The sequence below is a fragment of the Notothenia rossii genome (assembly GCF_949606895.1).
Source record: "Notothenia rossii genome assembly, chromosome: 11".
Lineage (NCBI taxonomy): Eukaryota > Metazoa > Chordata > Actinopteri > Perciformes > Nototheniidae > Notothenia > Notothenia rossii.
Genome location: NC_136910.1, coordinates 14078236 through 14097196, shown reverse-complemented (window position 1 = coordinate 14097196; position 18961 = coordinate 14078236). Strand labels below are relative to the sequence as shown.

The window sequence follows — 18961 nt, the reverse complement described above, 5'->3', positions numbered from 1 at the left end:
GAAGAGACAGACAGCATGCCAAGACCAAAAGGCTCAGAAACTAATTGTGTCGCCTAGCAGAAGCAATTCAACTGGTCTACAAATAGAGCATGATGGAACAGCATGATGTGAACCTGCTTTTATGAAGCTTCAAAGCCTTTGTGCCGATGCAGTTCCTTGAAGATAAGAGAACAGAAACAAAAACACAGGACCAGTGGAAGCCACAGGCCGCAGGAGATGACAGACGAAAGGACATCATACTCATCATCTGACTGCTCTTTTAGTGTCATAACAGTTTCTTAACACCATTGAGAAGAAGAAGCACAGATGTGTTAGGCAACAGTTTGCTAACATTTGACACATTACATTAAATGCACAGGGTGATATGTCACTGTATATTGCCCCCAAGTGGCCAGAACAACGAATAAACACTGCTTTGACACCACATTTTGCACTTTTTCAACAAAATAATAACATAATCCAAAATGATTGTATGCATTAAGAGATTTTCCTTAGAACGGGCCCTATAATGCTTTTTTGGGGTTTTCCCTTCCCTGTAGTGTGCTATATAGGTTTCTGTGCATGAGAATGGTTTACAGAGGCTTAAATCCCAAAGTTGCCTGGATTGTAGTCCTTTGTAGTGACATCACTACGTAACACTTGCCTTTCTATTGGATAGCGCTCCCACATATTGTATGTGATAGGATACTTTGATAGTGATAGATGCGATAGGCATCTCTAAGCGGTTAACCAATCACAAGTTTGGCAGCCAGCTAACCAAATTTAACATTTGAGCTTGATGCATATATATCAGGGGTATTCAACTAAAATTCAACGAGGTCCAGTTAGAGAAAATCTCCCCATGCAAAGGTCCGGAACATCAAAATGTCTAACTTGCTTCATGAATTAGTGTGATATATATTGAAGTGACCTGTAGCTTTATCAACGTCTGCATGTAATCAACAACTGACAGCCAATCAAATAAAGAAAGTACAATTCAAAAACAACAATATTTATTGTCAATTAACATTGAACTCTACAGATATACAGTAAATACTGTGGATATGTGTAATGTTCCTCTTGGGCTGCACTTAAAAATAAAATAGAGAAAATAAATAAAATAGCTTTTGAAAATGTGTGCATCTTAAAAGTGCTTAATTTTAGATAAATAAAATAAAGTGTAGCAGCAGCTTGAGTTTCCCTTTTTCTTTGTTAACCGTTTCACATCATGACTTAAAAGTTTCAGCCGATTATAGAACAATATCAGTCTTTACACATCATAACAATTGAACAGTTTTAAAGTTTCTCTTTCTTTCCCTCTTATATTGCAGTCCCTCACTCACTTTTCTTTAATTCAGTGCGAGAATTGAGCTCGAGCTTGTCCTGCCAGGAGTTTGTAAATCTGGGCTGAAATGGTGTCAGGGCCATTCTCATACACATGCAGATGCTCATTGGTTACAGTGATGCAAACACAGCTATGGTGAAAAAAGAGAGAACTATTCGAAGCAGAAAAAAAACAGCTTAATATACCATCTGACAAAGGCCTGTGCTATAATGCTTCAATTAACTGGCTATTCTTTATAATATACTCAGATCAATAGGAGACAGAGATGTTACGTTATAAATCAAGGGTTTTTATTATTATTTACAGCAGGGGTGGGGAACCTTTTTCCTTTACATTTTTACAACATCCTCTGAGGGTCGTACAAATTATTGAACTCAACCTCTGCTTAAAAACAATAAAATCACAGCCCATTCATTTGGCTTTTCTTTCATGCTGTGCAAAGAAAAAGCAACCTCTTAATCCAGATATCTTACCATGACTCAGGTATGCATTCATGTGCACGGTTGTGGCATGACCACCAAAACAGAAAGATATGGACACAAGATGTGTGCAAATCTATTTAGTAACCTATCCATGTGAACATGATTTAAGTGTGGGGGGGGGACCTAACATCCTCTAGGGGGGTCCAGGGGCATGCTCCCCCGGGAAGATTTTTTTTTTAAATATTGAAGTTAAAAGCATCAATCTGGTGCACTTTGAGAGCAAAAGGAAGAGATCTATGGATTCATCTTTCAACACCCATATGAAAACAGAACTGTAAGCAGATTTTTCTTTTTGGATATTTTACAAATCACTCACCTTTTAAACTCTATTGTTGTTATTTTTAACAACTTTTTTGTTACTGTCATATAGTATTTTATAGCCTACCTGTTTTTCATTTAGTCTCATTAATAACTATAAGGATCATATCAAGCTGTGCCTTAACCTCACTGAGCTGAGGTTATTTGAGCCTCTCAGGAGAGAGCTCTCTTCCACCTGGTTGTAGAAAAGCTCCCCCCCCCCCACCCCCAAAACGAAAACTCTTCGGTTCTCCACGAATTACACAAGTCACCCAAATCAGCGTTAAAAAAGCGGGAGGCGCCGAAAAATCCCTTATTAATGTATTGATTATAGCTCCGGGTCCGTATAGGTCGGCGTCTGGGTCCGGATCCGGACCGCGTTCCGCCTGTTGCCGACCCCTGATATAAATCATGAAATATCTGTTTGAAGATTACACAAACAAAACAAAGCAGATTGGTGCTGATTTTCCCTATGAGACATTTTAGATACTCTGTGGAATGGAAACAATCAGGTATTAGTTGTGAGATTAGATTTGCAGATTTAACGATGTGACTACCATTCAACACATAACTACAGCGCTGAAAGGCTTGGTGCAGCGCAGTGTTGGCAGACTGTTCCCATGCAGCAGATCAACATCAGCAGTCAGATCGCCATACTCCCCATTTCCAGCCATCTTTTTTGGAGGAGGCCCCTCTTTGAAAACCTGTTCTACATTAAAGAGCAAAGGGTTCCCTGGCTCCCCTGAGGGAAGTGTGCTAACTTCGGCTCATTATTTAAGAACAAGGGAAAGTTGACTGCTAGCTGAACACTCCCCTATTACAATTACCCCTATATTACGCCTGTAGTCTCTCAACAGCCATTACTGGCGGGCATTAGAATATCGGTTCAGTTGCCCCCTTGCTCTTGAACTTAATCTGCAGGAGCCATCACAAGATTATAACAAGCAGAAATATGTTCTCTGCATCATATGAAGTAAAACAGTTGTATGTGAGACCCTAGGAAAACCTGCATTTATTTACAAAATGAATACACACAATAGAAAGACGAACACACAAAATGTATCATCTCACTAGAGGAAGAAACTCAAATTACATATTTAAATAAGAGAGTAAGAAAGCAGCCAGTGTAAAAGTTCTAAAGAGGTTTAAGCATCTGACAGAATGTATGCAGTCCTAACAGTATGTCAAGTCAAGGGCTTTCAAAATAAGCTGATATGATTAGATTTGTCTGTGATTTGTATCTTTTTCCCTTCCTGTATTGCCTGGGGTATTTGAAGAAGCCTTTTTTCCCCGAGCTTGATGGGAACTGGAGGCCTGCGCAGCATCTGGTTGACTTGGAAACAGCTGTGTTTTCACAAATCTGACTGAGGGTTTATAGCTGCTCCCAGCAAGCCTGGGTTCACTGGGCCTGCTTGGCTAAATAACGTTAAATCTCACGTCTGCCTCTCAATCACAGCCGCACGGAAACACTGTTACTGTCACTGTTGTTCCTCTTGTTCTCTGGGAATGTATACAGTACGGTATAATACGTCTGGTGAAGGATCTAGGACATTACAAAGCGTCTGTGTCAATATAATAAATTACAGTTCACTTCGGAGCCATAAAGTCAATTGAATGCATACATTTTAGTTCCTGTTATGGGCTGGATTGTGTCTTCTGTTAATGCTCACTCACACACTGAAGAGCATTGACAAGAAGTGATAACTGATGATATAACTTCAACACCTTTGAGCAGTCCTGGAAATAGAACTTTGGGCTTCATAAACACCAGTCTCATTTGATTGAACTGTTAACTTCATAGTTGTAACTTTCTATATGGGTGTGTATGCACGTGCTTCACCACACTAACTCCATTCACCAATCAGTCCATAAATCTCCGCCGCCACAGCTGAAACACAACACGTCATGTAACACAATACAGATTCCGCATGTGTTCCTCAGCAAGAGAAAGCCCTCTCCTCCAAACATGAAAGAAAACCTGAATGTGTATTGATGTAATTGAATGTGGTTTATCCTGCATTAGGTTTAGTATATCAGATATTATTTAAGAGTGCATGAACACTGGAGCTGATCCAAGCTGCTGGGAGAAGATTTCAAAGTCACATAAACCTCATGTTTGTTGCCTAGTTTGCTGAGAATCTGCGTTAGAAAGTATTAAGTATACTCGTCGTGACTGAAAGACCCACACACTGACATAGATGTATGTAGGTTACACAATCCTGCACATATATCCCAGCAAAATATACAAAGGCACATGAAAGGGAAACACACCCCACACCCTCTCAAATTGGCCCGATAGTATACACACAAAAAAAACTGACTGTGCTTTTAGTACAGGATTAGAGCTGACTGATGCTCAGGCAGATTACTCGGCATTCTCTGGTCACATGACCTGAGACCTGCGTGCCCGAACGCAGCAGTGGAGCAGCTCATCCAGCATGGTGCTCTTCAGAGTAATCAGTGGTTTTAAGCCAAACGAAATAGCAACATAATCAAGAACCTGCTTTTATTTATTTACTCTATTCTGTTCTCTTTGAAACATTTCTGTTCCCTAGTGAACAGTTTTGAAGTCTAATTGTGTTATATGATGCTATCAATTGTTTTGTTCCTAAAATTACAAAGCACTTTAGTAGTAAGTACTAGTAGCATTAAGGAGGATTAACATATCGTATAACATTTTAATGCTAATACTTTGAAATGTTTTACAATCTCTGTACATTTTTAGAAGAAAGAAGACATTTTTCCAACTGATGTATTGATACTTTTATTAAAGTTAAGAAGCTAAATACTTTTTACATTACTGCTTTACAATATTGAGTTAAAAAATAAATACATTAAAAACCAGTATAAATATTTCCTAGGCACACATATAACACCTCAAGCCTTGGTAGTGTAACCTACATAAACACCATTAAAGCACCAGTTCCTGCATGACTTATATAACATACATTACAATGTAAAACATATATATTATATAATGTGACGTTCCATTACTCCTACTCTCAGTCCCCCCATATAGCTTCTAAAATAATCAACCATATGTTTCTGTAGTTACACTATAAGAAAGGGCCCCAGTAATCTCCAGATTGGGAACCATAAATCCTTCGGTGACTATGACCTTGTTGGGAGTAACATTCAAGATGTGGGGGAAAAAAAAGCTATTTTTGGAGGAGTCTCAATCAAATAAACAATTCTGGGCGACTGAAGAATGAGGTGGTACTCACAGGAAGCCTTTGTGGAGGAAACTGGGATGCACTATGCTGGTGTGAGGGCGCCCTCTCCTGGTTTTTCTGCACAAATTGTGCTGTTGTATTTACTGTATAGTGTCCTTACTGTAAGGTCATTATTATATGTACAGCACTTTGGCTGGACCAAATATCGCTTTAAAAATGTGCTATATAAATAAAAAAACTGATTTGATTTGATTTGGTTATCACTTGAATGTATTGCTATTCTGTTTACAATATGGTCAAACTAGCTTAGAAATATATATAAAATATGGGGAACAATTATATGCAGTATCATTTTAGGTGATGCTTTTTATAACCACAAAGGAGTTGTTTGAGCACTTGTGTGTTCAGAACATCACCCACCTGTATTTGCCAGTTCTGACTTGTAGGCCTTTCATTCCACAGTTTTGTGCTCCACCCACATCGTTCACCAGATCGTCCCCGATCATCAGTGCCTGCAAGAGAGGAGGGAGAGTACTGTAAGAAAACAAAACAAAATGTTAGCTGCTTTTGTGCGGATGCTGAGTTTAGAATGATTTAAATAAGAGTCGGTAATAAGGTAATCTGTACTTGTCAGATGCTCAGCATGTGCTTCAATCTCTTTGTGTTTCTGTAAATAAACCTCTCAGTAATCCTATCCACTACTTGGTGCTTGTTGTCACAAAAGCGTGAGTTCGCACCACTGCCTATTAGTAAAAAGATCATTCTGAAATAAATTGTGAAAGTTAACAAGAAAAGAAAAGATTGAAATGTGAGAGGAATAGAACTTCTCGAAAAGTTTGGTCCTTTCTTCTGTAATGAGATACGGTTCAGTTTATAAAAATGTTTAAGGTGGGTGCTCAACAAACAAGGAATTTGTATTTTAGGAAAAAACATGCTCCACCATCTCTGCATGAAAGCCAGTTTGAACAACAGAAGGCTTTGAACAGAGCAGCAGATGTAGCAGTGAAAGACAAGAAACCCAGAGAAAAGGGTGAGGCTTAAACTGAGATTAGCAAAGAGTGCTTCTGTAACTGCCAGGGCCAAACATAGATATGTTTAGAGAGACTGCAGCACATACTTTATACTTGTGATACTGATAAGTGCCACACAGTGCCAGACATTAAAACACATGTTCAGACACCTGCTGAGGAAAAAGTGAGTGCTCAACCAAACAGGCACTGGCTTTGTTCTGTAATTCCAGTATGAGTACCAGTGTTCAAGCTGCTGGTGGCTAAATAAATCATGCTAACTATCAGATTGAGGTTTTAAAAGATGTGTTCAATCACATTTTTGTTACGTACCTCATGCGGTTGAAGCCCCATGTCATTGAGAACACTCTGGAAAAATGTTGGTGAAGGCTTTCCAACTACTTCCGCCTTTAAATCACAGGCATACTAAAAGGAACAAAAAGTTAACAACAACAAGTCATTGTTTACAAGTGCCAAACTGCTCTTCTTAATGAATAAATTAAAACAAATGATGCACCTACTGTACCTCCAGAGCCTTCATATACGCTCCGACATCTAGTGCTAAACCATCTCCCTCCTTGTAGTACCTCCTAGGAAGAGCGTAACATTAAAAGTATTTTGACATTTTTTATTTCATGTTGAAATATAGGTAATATAGCAATGACTATTTTATATTATCTTACCCTCCACCCAAGGAGAACAACACTGGCTTCTCCAGGCCTATAAGGACCCTGAATGCCTCGTTCAAGTTCTGGTAGGTAAACTTTTCAGCTGCGTCTCCAATCACCACACAGTTAGGGTTAGTCTTATCAACACTGTCAAACTCTGGGAGAAGTCCTGAAGAGGAGTAAACATAAATACTTTTTAGGGTTGGGTCATTCAAAGGGGGTGAGGATACGTCCGCTGACATTTTACATTTTATTCTAGGCAACACATTTAATTGGAAAACCAAAACCAAGAAGTATTATCTGAATAGCCAAAATATTATTATTCTGTGCCATAGACTTCCATTGTTGTGTAAGAACTTTGCACATTAATAAGTCACAACAATACATGTTGTTTAATATAAGTGAAGATAAAAAAATCTATTTTATTGAGTTTATCCAACATACACTGTCATGCTCTGCTAAAAGTACTTGAACTATTTCTGATTTTTAGATTTTATTTAACTATATGTGTGCACGGGGTTCGAAGAGGGGTTGTTTTGGTCTTTTCTTTCGATGTATGGGCGATAACAAAAGGCTTATTGTTCAATGGACTTGTGCTGATTAAAAAAAGTTTAATTTCTGTCCATGTAGGGCAGGATTGAACAGGGGGTTAAAATGCAACAAGTCTTGAACAATTTAAAAGCATTACCATCATATACCAGCAGGTGAGGCCGAAAGCCCCTCTCCTTGAGGACAGCTACGGCTGCAGGAGCAGGAGAGAAGACTTCAGACACAGAGATGTCAAAGCCCAGACTTTTGAGCTTGTCCACAAACGCCTCTCTGTTGAGCTGGGTCTCATTTGTGCAGAAGCGCAGCTGCAGGTCCGATGCCTTGAGCCTTTAAAGAAAGTCAAAAGGTCGTAATGATGATGATGGAGCACACGCAGTCAGAGCCAACAAAGTAACACTGAGAAGCAGACACCTCTGTTTGTTTAAATATGCATCCAGGGTTTTCTAATGCATGCACACAAAGCCACATTCTTGCAAGGAAGTGTCAGTATCCATACGTTAGTATCAAGCAGCGAGTACGCACTTTGCTCTTTGGGTATTCTCAAGATGCAAGAAGCTAACATCGCTAACAACTCACTACCTGGTCACTTACTTTTTCACTGCTTCAATTGATCCACGAATGGCAACCCCCCCGCCCTCCCCACTGTCATACAACACACCACACATGTCCAAAATGACACCTTTCAAACTCTTCCCACAGCCTGGCCAGTCCGTGTCAGCCATTGCAGAATGACAGTCTTAAAGGCGCATGCGCGAGAAGCGAGGAAGGCTGACATGAACTAATGTGAACTCATATCTTAACAATTAATATTAATGTATCCGTATTTATGATAATTACAGACACAGTGAGTCCCTAAAATATGCTGCAGTCAAATTAGCTTAAAAACAAATTATTATAATTGATACCGCGGCTTTGAATTTATTTTTAAATTACTGGGCGATACAGTTTCACTGGTTTAATTGGTGATGAGTGTGATTGTTATTGTTGCAAATGTTTCGGGAGGGGGGTAGTTTTGATTGATCGATGCAATCGTTGGGAAAGTTGCAACATAGTGGGCGGGTCCTCTGACGCACGAAGCGTTACCAGTTCTCCAGCCAGCAACCAGAGAGCCAGGCAGAGGCACATCATATTCCGCACCGGTACCAACCATCTGCTCCATCCACCGGACAACACAGGCATCACTCGCGATTCAAGAGTGTTTTATCTTCGCTTGACTTCTTTCTGGTACCGTGTAACTTCCATGTATGTCTCCTCTCTACTAACCTTTCTTGGTATTTCATTCCTGGCATCAGGAAATTGAAGGCTAACGTTAGCTAGCTACTCGGTTTCTAAATAACGGACGTGAAGCACCTGTGTCTGGTCAGCTTCTATCTTAAACAGAGAAACATTCGTTATCTACAAAGCCGTTGGGTGTCACGTTGAATTTCAGATTATTCTGCATGTCAACATATTATATAATAGTACATTGGGCAGTGCTGGTTTCTGGGAACTGCTTAAAGGGTATCAGTTAATAGAAACTCATACTCGTGGTCTTTATTTAGCTCTTTTACGTAACATTAATGTGTGTGGGTGTGTTGAAGAGGCAGCAGCCCAGGAACCAATCATGTCTGAAGAGCAGAGGGGGGTTCTGTACAGTCTACAAAGTGTCCTTGTGGCACAGGCCAGGTGCTGTCTGTTTGCTCTGCTTATTTATTTACGATTCAAGGTTATTGACCATCCAGAGCCAAGTCATCCTCACTGTTAGCCATTGGCTATGTTTCAACTCCTTTCTTGTCAGTGTTGCAACTTATGTCACTGCATGATGTAACAGTTGGAAAAGTGGGTTTGACTTCAGGGAATTGAACTTGCCTATTACAGTATGTTCCCATCTAACTTAAATGCCAAAATAATTAGTGAAAGATGTGCTTGTGATAATCTCACACAACACATTATGAAGACCACATTCTGATTGGTACATTTTTAAACATTTGGAAAGTAGCATTCTATAAATGATCAGAAGCAAGGGAACAGATAACCACGAATGGAAGTTTCATAAACTATGATAGCAACCAAATAGAAAAAGTCAGGAACATCCAAGTTGAGTTGCCGTGCTGCTGCTTTAGGTTAATCTTTTGTCAACCCACATCCATCAAAAGTATGTTCATCCCCTATTGTGTTGCGATGAAAGAGATTTGTTGATCAGCAGATCTGCCAAGCCATGTTTTTGAAGCAATGGTGTGTGTGTTTTTTTAGAGGCACTTCTTTGTTTTGTGCTGTTTAATTCAGGGTAAGAGCATCACTGCCAATGATGGGATTAACACGTATATTTAAAAGGCTGGTTATACAGGTGTTATTTTTTTATTCGCTTTTTTAGAGCTTCACCTTTGCTTCCACTAAAACCCATAAGTAAGCTATTACCATAGTTTCCAATTAATCAACTAAATGTTTATCAATTATCTAGTACTGCTTCAAACAGAGCATCTCTATTTGTTATCATAAATTCAGCACTGATGCAATCTAAATTGTTTTTTCTTTTTTTTGTAATTGCTTTTTATTATAGACTTTGCAGCATACAACCACAAAGGGAATGATTCTCCACCTCAGCCGCAACCTGAGCCGTGGTGCCCCCGTTCTGAGTCGAAGTGTCCACTCTGGCACACGTCCTGCCTCCACTGCCGCGTCCAAACTCAAATTTGACCGCCAGCTAACTTCCGAGGAAATCTACACACGAGAGGACAAGTATGGAGCGCACAACTACCACCCCTTGCCTGTGGCCTTAGAGAGGGGGAAGGGTGAGTCAAGAGCGTCGTATGACAACTAAATTAAAATATGGTTAATAGAAAAGCACAGCATTTGTGTTGCCCGTAGGCTGTGGTGATCTGTCTCAACATGCTTAACCTCACTTATGAATCATCAACCTGATCTTCTTTACTCCAGGCCTCTATGTGTGGGATGTGGATGGCAACCGGTATTATGATTTCCTGAGTGCTTACAGTGCAGTGAACCAGGGCCACTGCCACCCAAAGATCATAGCTGCGCTCAATGCTCAGGCCTCCAAACTCACTCTGACTTCCAGAGCCTTCTACAACAATGTGCTGGGAGCCTACGAGGAGTACGTCACAGGCTTGTTTGGCTATGACAAAGTGTTACCCATGAATACAGGTACTGTCAGGAAACGCCTAAGGATAATTGTATGAAACACCTTAAGAGGTTATTAAAGTGTAAGTGTTGACATTCATTTTATTTTGTTACATTTAGGGGTTGAAGGTGGTGAGACGGCCTGCAAGCTTGCCCGCAAGTGGGCTTACAATGTGAAGGGGGTTCCTAAAAACCAGGCCAAAATAATTTTCGCCGGTAAGTAACCCATATGTCTCAATAGACTAGTTATAGGAACAGTTATGGAGTCCAATACTTCTAAAACTGAGAATATTTGTCAGAAGTAAATGTCAACCTTTTGACAACCTCGCGATAACACTCTAAATCACATTGTACATTTAGATACCAAGTTAAATGTTATACAAATACAAACATTTTTACAGTGATCCTTTACATTTAGGATAATACCACAATACATTACCAACTCAGCCTTAATCCGATGCTCACAACAGAGACAGGATAAGGTACCACATGTCATACATTATGTAAACTAAGAGCAGCATGATGAATATTCCATCTCATTTACTCTGTGTTTGTTAGATGGAAACTTCTGGGGCCGCACCATGGCGGCCATCTCCAGCTCTACAGACCCCAGCAGTTATGAAGGCTTCGGTCCCTTCATGCCAGGCTTTGAAATGATCCCATACAACAACATCCCAGAACTGGAGGTATCGGTTTTGATGCAATCTACATTACATTTAGCTGACGCTTTTATCCAAAGCGACTTACAATAAGTGCGTTCGACCAACAAGATACAAACATATCGCACAGTCTCTTTAATTTCTGTTTGAATATCATTGTTAGACACAGTGTCACTTCGGTGGAATGACCTGTGAGAGTTTCAGGCTCTCACAAGCAGCTTATTTTTGAAAAAGTGTCAAACACAGCTGTCAAGTGCCTTGTAAAATGCTTAAATGAAATGGTGAGGTTTCAGCCACAGCAAACCAGGCTCACCAGATTCTGGACTCTCTTTAAACAACGTACCTAACTAACTACAAGAAAAGTTCACCTGCAAGATTAGTGGTTCACTTTATTACTGGAATCGTACAGAAACACTGACGTTAGAGACAGCAAAGTTTCCTTATGCCTATTTTCAGTGTTCATGTTCCTGCTGGGTGGATCCAACAGGAAGGAATGTCACATCTGCAGCCAAATTCCACGGCATTCACAATGTTTTCCTGGCTAAGACTAACCTGGAGGAACACAAATAACCCAGAGAGAATGTCTTATTTTAATCAATGCATCTTTCCAACTCCACACCCCCAGGTTTCTTTCATTTTCAGATGTATAGTCATCCGCCCCAAGCAATGAGGGAATCTTTAAGCCTCTGGAGTCACACAAAGGCTTCATAAAAAACATGCATGCATTTTTTTTTAATATATTCTGTAGCACTCCCAAAGACCTGCAAACAGACTTTGATGTGGAAATTTGGCGGTCCACTTTTAAGGTAAAAAACAATGTTTAATTCATAAACTTCCTCAGAACAAGCAGACATGGATCCTTCACTATGTAAACCAAGGGGTCCAATCACCTTTTGCAATTGCATATTTCTACAGATATGTTATCTAAGAAGCTTTTGCTTTTCCATGTTAAGATAGGAACCCAAATGATTGACTAAAGCGGCTCGTATTTATTGAAAGGGTTACCTATGGTAACAGAAAGAAATGTCTGACTAGTTTTGTTTTTTTTTACTCCAGAAAGCTCTTCAGGATCCAAATGTTGCTGCGTTCATGGTGGAGCCCATCCAGGGGGAGGCTGGTGTGGTGGTGCCAGACAAGGGCTACCTGACCAAAGTCAGAGAACTTTGCACCAAATACAATGTGAGTCACACAAAAATAATGTAGTTTGTTTTCACACAGGCATGAAAAAAATGTTGATGCTGGGCGTGTCTGAAGCTTGGCGATTTTTTGCGACCAACAACAAATCACATGAATCTCCCGCCCCCGACATACAAAGCAATAGCAATGTTAAAACGAAGTAAACTGGATATAAACTCTCCAAACAGGCGAAAACCTACCAGTTTCACCCACTGTCTCTGCCACCTCCCTCCATGCCTGTTTCCTCCGGTTTGTTTCCCGGTAAATAGTTCTGGTCGTAAAGAACCGGGTCATTTGCTACCGTAATTTCTCGTTTGGAATATGAGGAAATGAACTGCGGTCTGGCTGTCCCAGTTTGCACACGGTTTGATTGGCCAGCGCTTGTACTGGCGGGATTTGCATAAACGGGATTTGATTGGCTGATGCCAGCTTCGAAAGCATCGGGAGAATCAAAAGTTGAACATTGCTCAACTTTTGATGCTTACGATGCTTGCAAAGCCATGCTCTGCTCCCCACAATGCAGTTCGGCGAAGATTAAAAATCTTCTACGTCACCCCATTCAAGTGAATGGGCGAAGCTTTGAAAGATTTTTGTCATGCCTGTGTGTGGACGGGCCGTTAGGAGTTCAAAGACATTAAGCACAAACGCACCGCAGCGGCAGACTGTCTCCTCCTTAACCTCAAATTAATTGAGGGCAAACTGCAGTCTGCGCTTCATTTTTGCCCTTTATGTATTTTGTTATCTTGTAAGAACTTAAGTAGAGAAGACTTCCAGGTGACCTGTTTTCACAAGAAGAGACCCGGTTCAAGTTGAGAGCAGCAAAGTTCAATTGTGCCAAAAATAACACAGGTTTATTATTTTGCTCAGCTAATGAAAGTTAGTAGATCCGCCATTTTTGCAACCATGGGGCAATCTATTTTGTGTTTTTGATTTCAGTACACATTTTCAAATATGATATCCCTTCATCTGAAGAATTCCATTGTTCACATCAAATAAACATAAAGTCACTAAAGAAGTGCCTTGCCCCCATGGTTTACTTGCTTTGTTTTGATTCGGTTTTTTATTTCTAAATGCCAATTGCATCATGATTTAAGTTATTGGATCCCATTGAGCCAAATGATCCCAATATATAAAAAAGGTCTCATGGCACTATAGTTTCTGACTCTGAAGTCGGGAAAACTGTAACATTCCACAAAACTATTGTATCTCTTTACTTCATTCTTGATTTCACTTCATTTTATGTCACATTTCACTTTCATTCCCCCAATCTCCCCTAGTTAGAACCCCCTGGGGATAAACTGGTTAAAAAAATAAGAATGTAGCTCCATCAGTTATTATTACATATTGGAAATGAAGGAATCTACGGGTCACACCGAGCGCTGTAGCAACCTGCTGTGAAAATGACCACTAAAGTCCTCTTATGTTTGTGCAGGTGCTGTGGATCGATGACGAGGTGCAGACGGGTTTGGCGAGGACCGGCCGGCGCCTGGCTGTGGACCACGAGGAGGTCCGCCCAGATATCGTGGTCCTGGGCAAAGCTCTTTCTGGAGGAGTTTACCCTGTAAGCACTTTTCTCAAGTTATCAAAAATAACATCCCTACAGATTTATTTTGCAATTACTCCAGAGTCCAGTTATTTTGGACAAGAGTATGAATCAGATTAGTTATGTAACTTTAACCTTTGATTGAACTAGTCTGTGTTTGTGTGCATCAGGTTTCGGCTGTGCTGTGTGATGATGAGATCATGCTGACCATCAAGCCTGGAGAGCATGGGTCCACATATGGAGGAAACCCTGTGGCCTGTCAGGTCGCCATGGCTGCACTAGAGGTCAGTGTCCAAAATGTATTTGCCTGTCTACCCTCAAACAACCTCTATTGCTTTACACTATAATATGCAACATACCATAAAGTTAAAATAATTGAAAGCCTCTACAGCTAAATATTAAATAGAACAGCATTTATACAGCGCTTTTTCACTCTTTGCGACAGCTAAAGGACTCTTACGAGTACAACAATCACCAGCTATTATTATTATTATTATTATTATTATTATTATTATACAGGCTGACGTCCAAGTTGCAACCTGCTCAGGGAGACTTATGGCGCATTTCCACCGCAGGCCTCGCTCGGTTTGGTTAGGCCTTATTAGGCCCGGCTCACTTTAATGCTGTGCTTCCATTACAGTTTAGTAGCTGGGGCAGTAACTATAGTAACGCAGTGTAGGCGGACCCGTGACATCATCTTCAATGAGCCCCCGTGAGCACCCCAGAAAAAACAACATCAGCCGTTAGCTGTTTGCACTCAAGCTCCTCATATCTATTCAGAAACTAGACAAAAGTTAAATAAGTACAAACCACAGACTGTCTGTGTCATGGCGAATACATTCGCTGGTTTATTTATGTCTGTATAGGCCGTTGTGAGTGTGGACGGTCGGAGCATATAGCCAATATTGCGTTAGCTTAACCGATCTCCATTTAGACAACAAATCAAATCAAGTTTTATTTATATAGCACATTTTTAAACGATTTTTAGTCGAGCCAAAGTGCTGTACATATAATAAAAATACCCTACAGTAAAGACACTTTACAGCAAATACAACAGCACCGTTTGTGCAGAATATCAGTATGAGAAAACGACACCCTCTGTCCTTAGACCATACAATCAAAAACCTCCGGAGAAAAACCCACAGTTTAAAGGGGAAAATGGGAGAACCTCAGGGAGAGCCACAGAGGAGGGATCCCTCTCCCAGGACGGACAGACGTGCAATAGATGCCGAGTGTAAATCGAAGAGATAATACATTTTACAGCGTAGACCAAATGTTTGGAAATGCATGTGTCTATAATAAGAAGATCACGCATTTTAAAAAGGTTTTTTGCCTGCCCTCTGTCTGCAGACATGTCAAAGCATTAATTCATGGTTTTTAATATCCGGTATCAGTATGTTGTTTCTTCGGCATCATTTTGAAACATGTATTACAATTAAATCACGGTCAAATATGTTCATTTTGTTGTAGTTGTAGCCCCCTTGACAGCGATTCTCTCTAGTTTAGCAAACTCAGCCCGACTCAGCTCTGTGTGTTGGCCTCGATAGAACCACGATTTAGTCGGGCCAGAAAAAAGGCGAAAAAGTAGGCCGGGGCCAAAACTAGGCCAAGTGGAAGCACAACCAAAAACGGGCCCCGCACGGCTCGGCACGCTTAAAGCGAGCTCCGCGCTGCAGTGGAAACGCGCCATAACATTCTCACACACCATTGGGAGCTATTTTTGATAAGTAACCAATGTGCCAAGTGCTCTTGCGCAAGGATACTTTGACTAATTGACATTTCGACATGTTGACTGATGGGCTTGGGATCTAACCATCCACTGATTGGTGGACAACTGCTCCACCTCCTCAGCCAAAGCCGCCCCAGCTACCTCCATAGACTATTAAGCATCAGAAGAAAAGTACACATGTTACATTTTTGGAAATGATTCATTTTGCAGGTGCTTGAGGAGGAGAAGCTAGCAGAGAACGCTCAGAAGATGGGAGAGCTGCTGCGGAGCGAGCTGAGCAAACTGCCCAAAGACATCGTGACAACAGTCAGAGGGAAAGGCCTCCTCAACGCATTCGTGATCAAAGAGACCAAAAGTAACAATCCTAACCCACACAATTTAAACCCGTACAGTTTGAGTCTAGTATACAAGTATGAAATTGCTGTTTATATGTACTGGAAATCAGCATCAAGACAACAATTTGTGATGTCATTCGGTATTTTTTTTTTTAAAGGAAGGCTTGGTTGATATGAATTAGTGACTTGGATAGCATTTCCTTGGAGTCTGGACTATACTGGGGCTATTTGCTATCCATCTCTAGGATGAACTGTTTTAAAAATACAAATTTGAAAGTGAGATTCCCAACATATTTAAAAGATCATTTTACTTTGGGGTGGATTTCTCATTATTTATGGCACCTTCACACTTGCCATTCCTACAATGTCCTTTGTAAGACAATTGAAATGTAAACAATGATTTGCAGCTCGCTTTATCTGACTTTCATATTTGAACACTTCCCACAGACTATAACGCCTGGGAGGTGTGCTTACGCCTTCGTGACAACGGACTGCTGGCCAAGCCCACACACGGGGACATCATCCGCCTGGCCCCCCCCCTCATCATTAAAGAGGACGAGATGCACGAATGTATCGACATCATCCAGAGAACCATCTTGTCCTTCTGAACCACAACCGTCATTTCCACAATGCACAGACCACCTTCATGACGATAATCCTGTCAAATTGTTGCTTAACATTCAGTAGTTTCTTTTGATTTCAAATGTAGGGGGTCTTTTTAAAGTATATTACTGTAGAAATACAGTAGAATGAGACTGTGTAGAGTGCTTCTATGAGGCTACATTCTTATACAGAAAAACTGCTGCAAAGAAAAGGTTCTGTAAGGCTGTCTTAGGCAACACCAAAACCTTTTCATTTGAAAAAAAGAATCGTTGCCAGTGCAGTAGAAAGCTGGGAAGATTTTATTGGAATTTTGAGATGTACACTTTTCTTTATTTCGGTTAAGTCTGACTGTTGTGCAGGACTTGAAAGAAGTTACATATTGGGCCAGCTATACTCTCAACACCAGGGTTTCCGCACATTTTAAATTATTTTCAAAACATGGAATATTTCCAGATTCCGAATCTTTAAAAGATAGGTCGGAATTATAGTGCAATTAAGTTTTATTCTTGGAAAATCTTTCATTAAGTTTTAATCCACAATCCCATGTATCTGTAGGTTGTTAACAATTAACTTTTGAATGAATGTTTTATCTGTTACAAAACAATGTAAATGTTTGTCGCCTCAAGTTTTTGCATAATCCAGTGAGCCTCAAATAAATTATTGCAGTTATATTCCCTGTCCTGCTTTTTGTGTAAAATAATTCAGAGGCCTGTTTCAGGAAGAACGTTCAGAGTTTCCAGTTAGCTAAAAATCAGCACATTGACTCAGAAAAGGGATCGAGATCAAAGCTGAAGCAGCTCTTTTTACACCCAACTGTCACATATTTGAAGGGATTTTAAACAAGTCATTTAACCACAATAACGGGTCGGCATTATTCACCCAACACCGCAAAGCATACAGATCATTTCAAATGTCAAGGTAAAAACAGGCATATTGTGAAATGACTAGAAGTAACACTAGATGGTGCTGTGCCTTTACCGAATGAAAATAAGTTCTCAAAGGAAGTGAACACCCTTATATGGCAGGTGTTGAACACAAGGCTTAAAATAACAGGAAATGCACAGATAGTCAAGACTTACTCACATCAAGGTAAGAAGTCCCAGAATAACACGGTTGAACCCTAAAAGCCACAACGTGGATGTTCAGTCCTTCAGCCTGTCACCCAATCCTCCAGACCAGCGCTACACCGGGACCTCCACTGACAGAGATTTGACATATTTGACACTTGTTGTTCCCTGAAGATGAGCTGGATGTTGAGGCAACAACCTCTGGCCGGCTCCAGAGACAGTAGAAGGCTCTCCGCCCCCCCGAGTGCTGACCTTCAGGCAGCATAAATCCACACCGCATCACTTAACATTTCACAACAACAATAATATAAACAGCAGCAGTCGTGGAATTACTAATGCAATACGGATCTGACGGGTGTTATCTGAGGAAGATTTAATCTCCAATATATATATATATATATATATATATATATATATATATATATATATATATATATATATATATATATATATATATATGCTGGTGCGAATACAATTTGACCTTTATGTAGGTTGAATGGAGAGCGGCAGATAAACAACTTTGTACTTGCTTTCCATTATCTGTTTATTCAGAACCAGGTGGGTTGGCAGATATGCGACAGACGGCCAATATTTCATTTTTAAAACGGATGTAGCCTACATACATGGAAACATATTGCATGCTGTTATGGAGCAATGAAATCCACTCTAATTAGCTTAATGCTTTGCCCTTTTAATGGCGTACTTCTAGCAAACTCCTCTTGAAAGGCTTTCCATTGAGTGCAAATATTTTTTATTTGATTTATCCGGAGAAGGGTGGAATGTTTACACTTACTTGCTTTTCCCCCGTTCTTTTAAACCACTTCTCATGGTCTTTCTCATCTGTTATCATGTCACTGAAGTTTTGGAACAAACTACTGCTGATAAGGATCGTTTGATGCGATTGACGGCTCATGAAACAGCGATCTGCACTCAATTTTCCCCTTTAAGAACTGTACTGAAGTTTTAAGAAACATATCATCAGAGGTGGGAAGTAGTGGAGTACAAATACTTTGTTACTGTACTTAAATACGTTTTTCTGGTATCAGTACTTTACTCCACTACTTATTTTTCTGACGACTCTTTACTTCTTACATTTTTAACACTAATACCTGTACTTTCTACTTCTTACATTTTCAAAACAGGCTCGTTACTTTAGTTTTAATCTGCGTTTGGTGGCGTGATCGTTATTATTTAGAGTCATTGCGTGCCTATTGATTTTAACACGATCCTTG

General features: G+C 40.2%; 2 protein-coding genes across 4 annotated transcripts in view; one reads left to right on the top strand and one right to left on the bottom strand.

Annotated features, from left to right (window-relative positions):
- lhpp (phospholysine phosphohistidine inorganic pyrophosphate phosphatase) overlaps positions 1-8246 on the bottom strand; it is a 19040-nt gene extending 10794 nt beyond the window's left edge. Inside the window, exons 1-6 of one of the 2 annotated variants that reach the window (XM_079660374.1) lie at positions 8092-8246; positions 7640-7827; positions 6967-7120; positions 6810-6873; positions 6617-6709; positions 5697-5810 (exon numbers count right to left, since the gene is read on the bottom strand). In XM_079660374.1, coding sequence (XP_079516500.1) covers positions 5697-5810; positions 6617-6709; positions 6810-6873; positions 6967-7120; positions 7640-7827; positions 8092-8222 — 744 coding nt within the window. In that variant the 5' untranslated portion in view covers positions 8223-8246. The remainder of the gene's footprint in view (positions 1-5696; positions 5811-6616; positions 6710-6809; positions 6874-6966; positions 7121-7639; positions 7828-8091) is intronic. The other variant, XM_079660373.1, reaches the window with a different exon arrangement.
- A 318-nt stretch (positions 8247-8564) lies between these two features.
- On the top strand, positions 8565-17331 carry oat (ornithine aminotransferase). Of its 2 annotated transcripts, none has more exons than XM_079660371.1 (10): positions 8565-8724; positions 10040-10271; positions 10417-10641; positions 10738-10833; positions 11176-11303; positions 12333-12455; positions 13885-14013; positions 14166-14279; positions 15935-16079; positions 16507-17331. In XM_079660371.1, the coding sequence occupies exons 2-10, from the start codon at positions 10067-10069 to the stop codon at positions 16665-16667; spliced, it is 1326 nt and encodes a 441-aa protein (XP_079516497.1). In that variant the 5' UTR covers positions 8565-8724; positions 10040-10066; the 3' UTR covers positions 16668-17331. The 2 variants fall into 2 exon arrangements, with proteins under 2 accessions (XP_079516497.1, XP_079516496.1); XM_079660370.1 differs by having other exon boundaries at positions 8585-8742.
- Positions 17332-18961: the final 1630 nt, after the last annotated feature.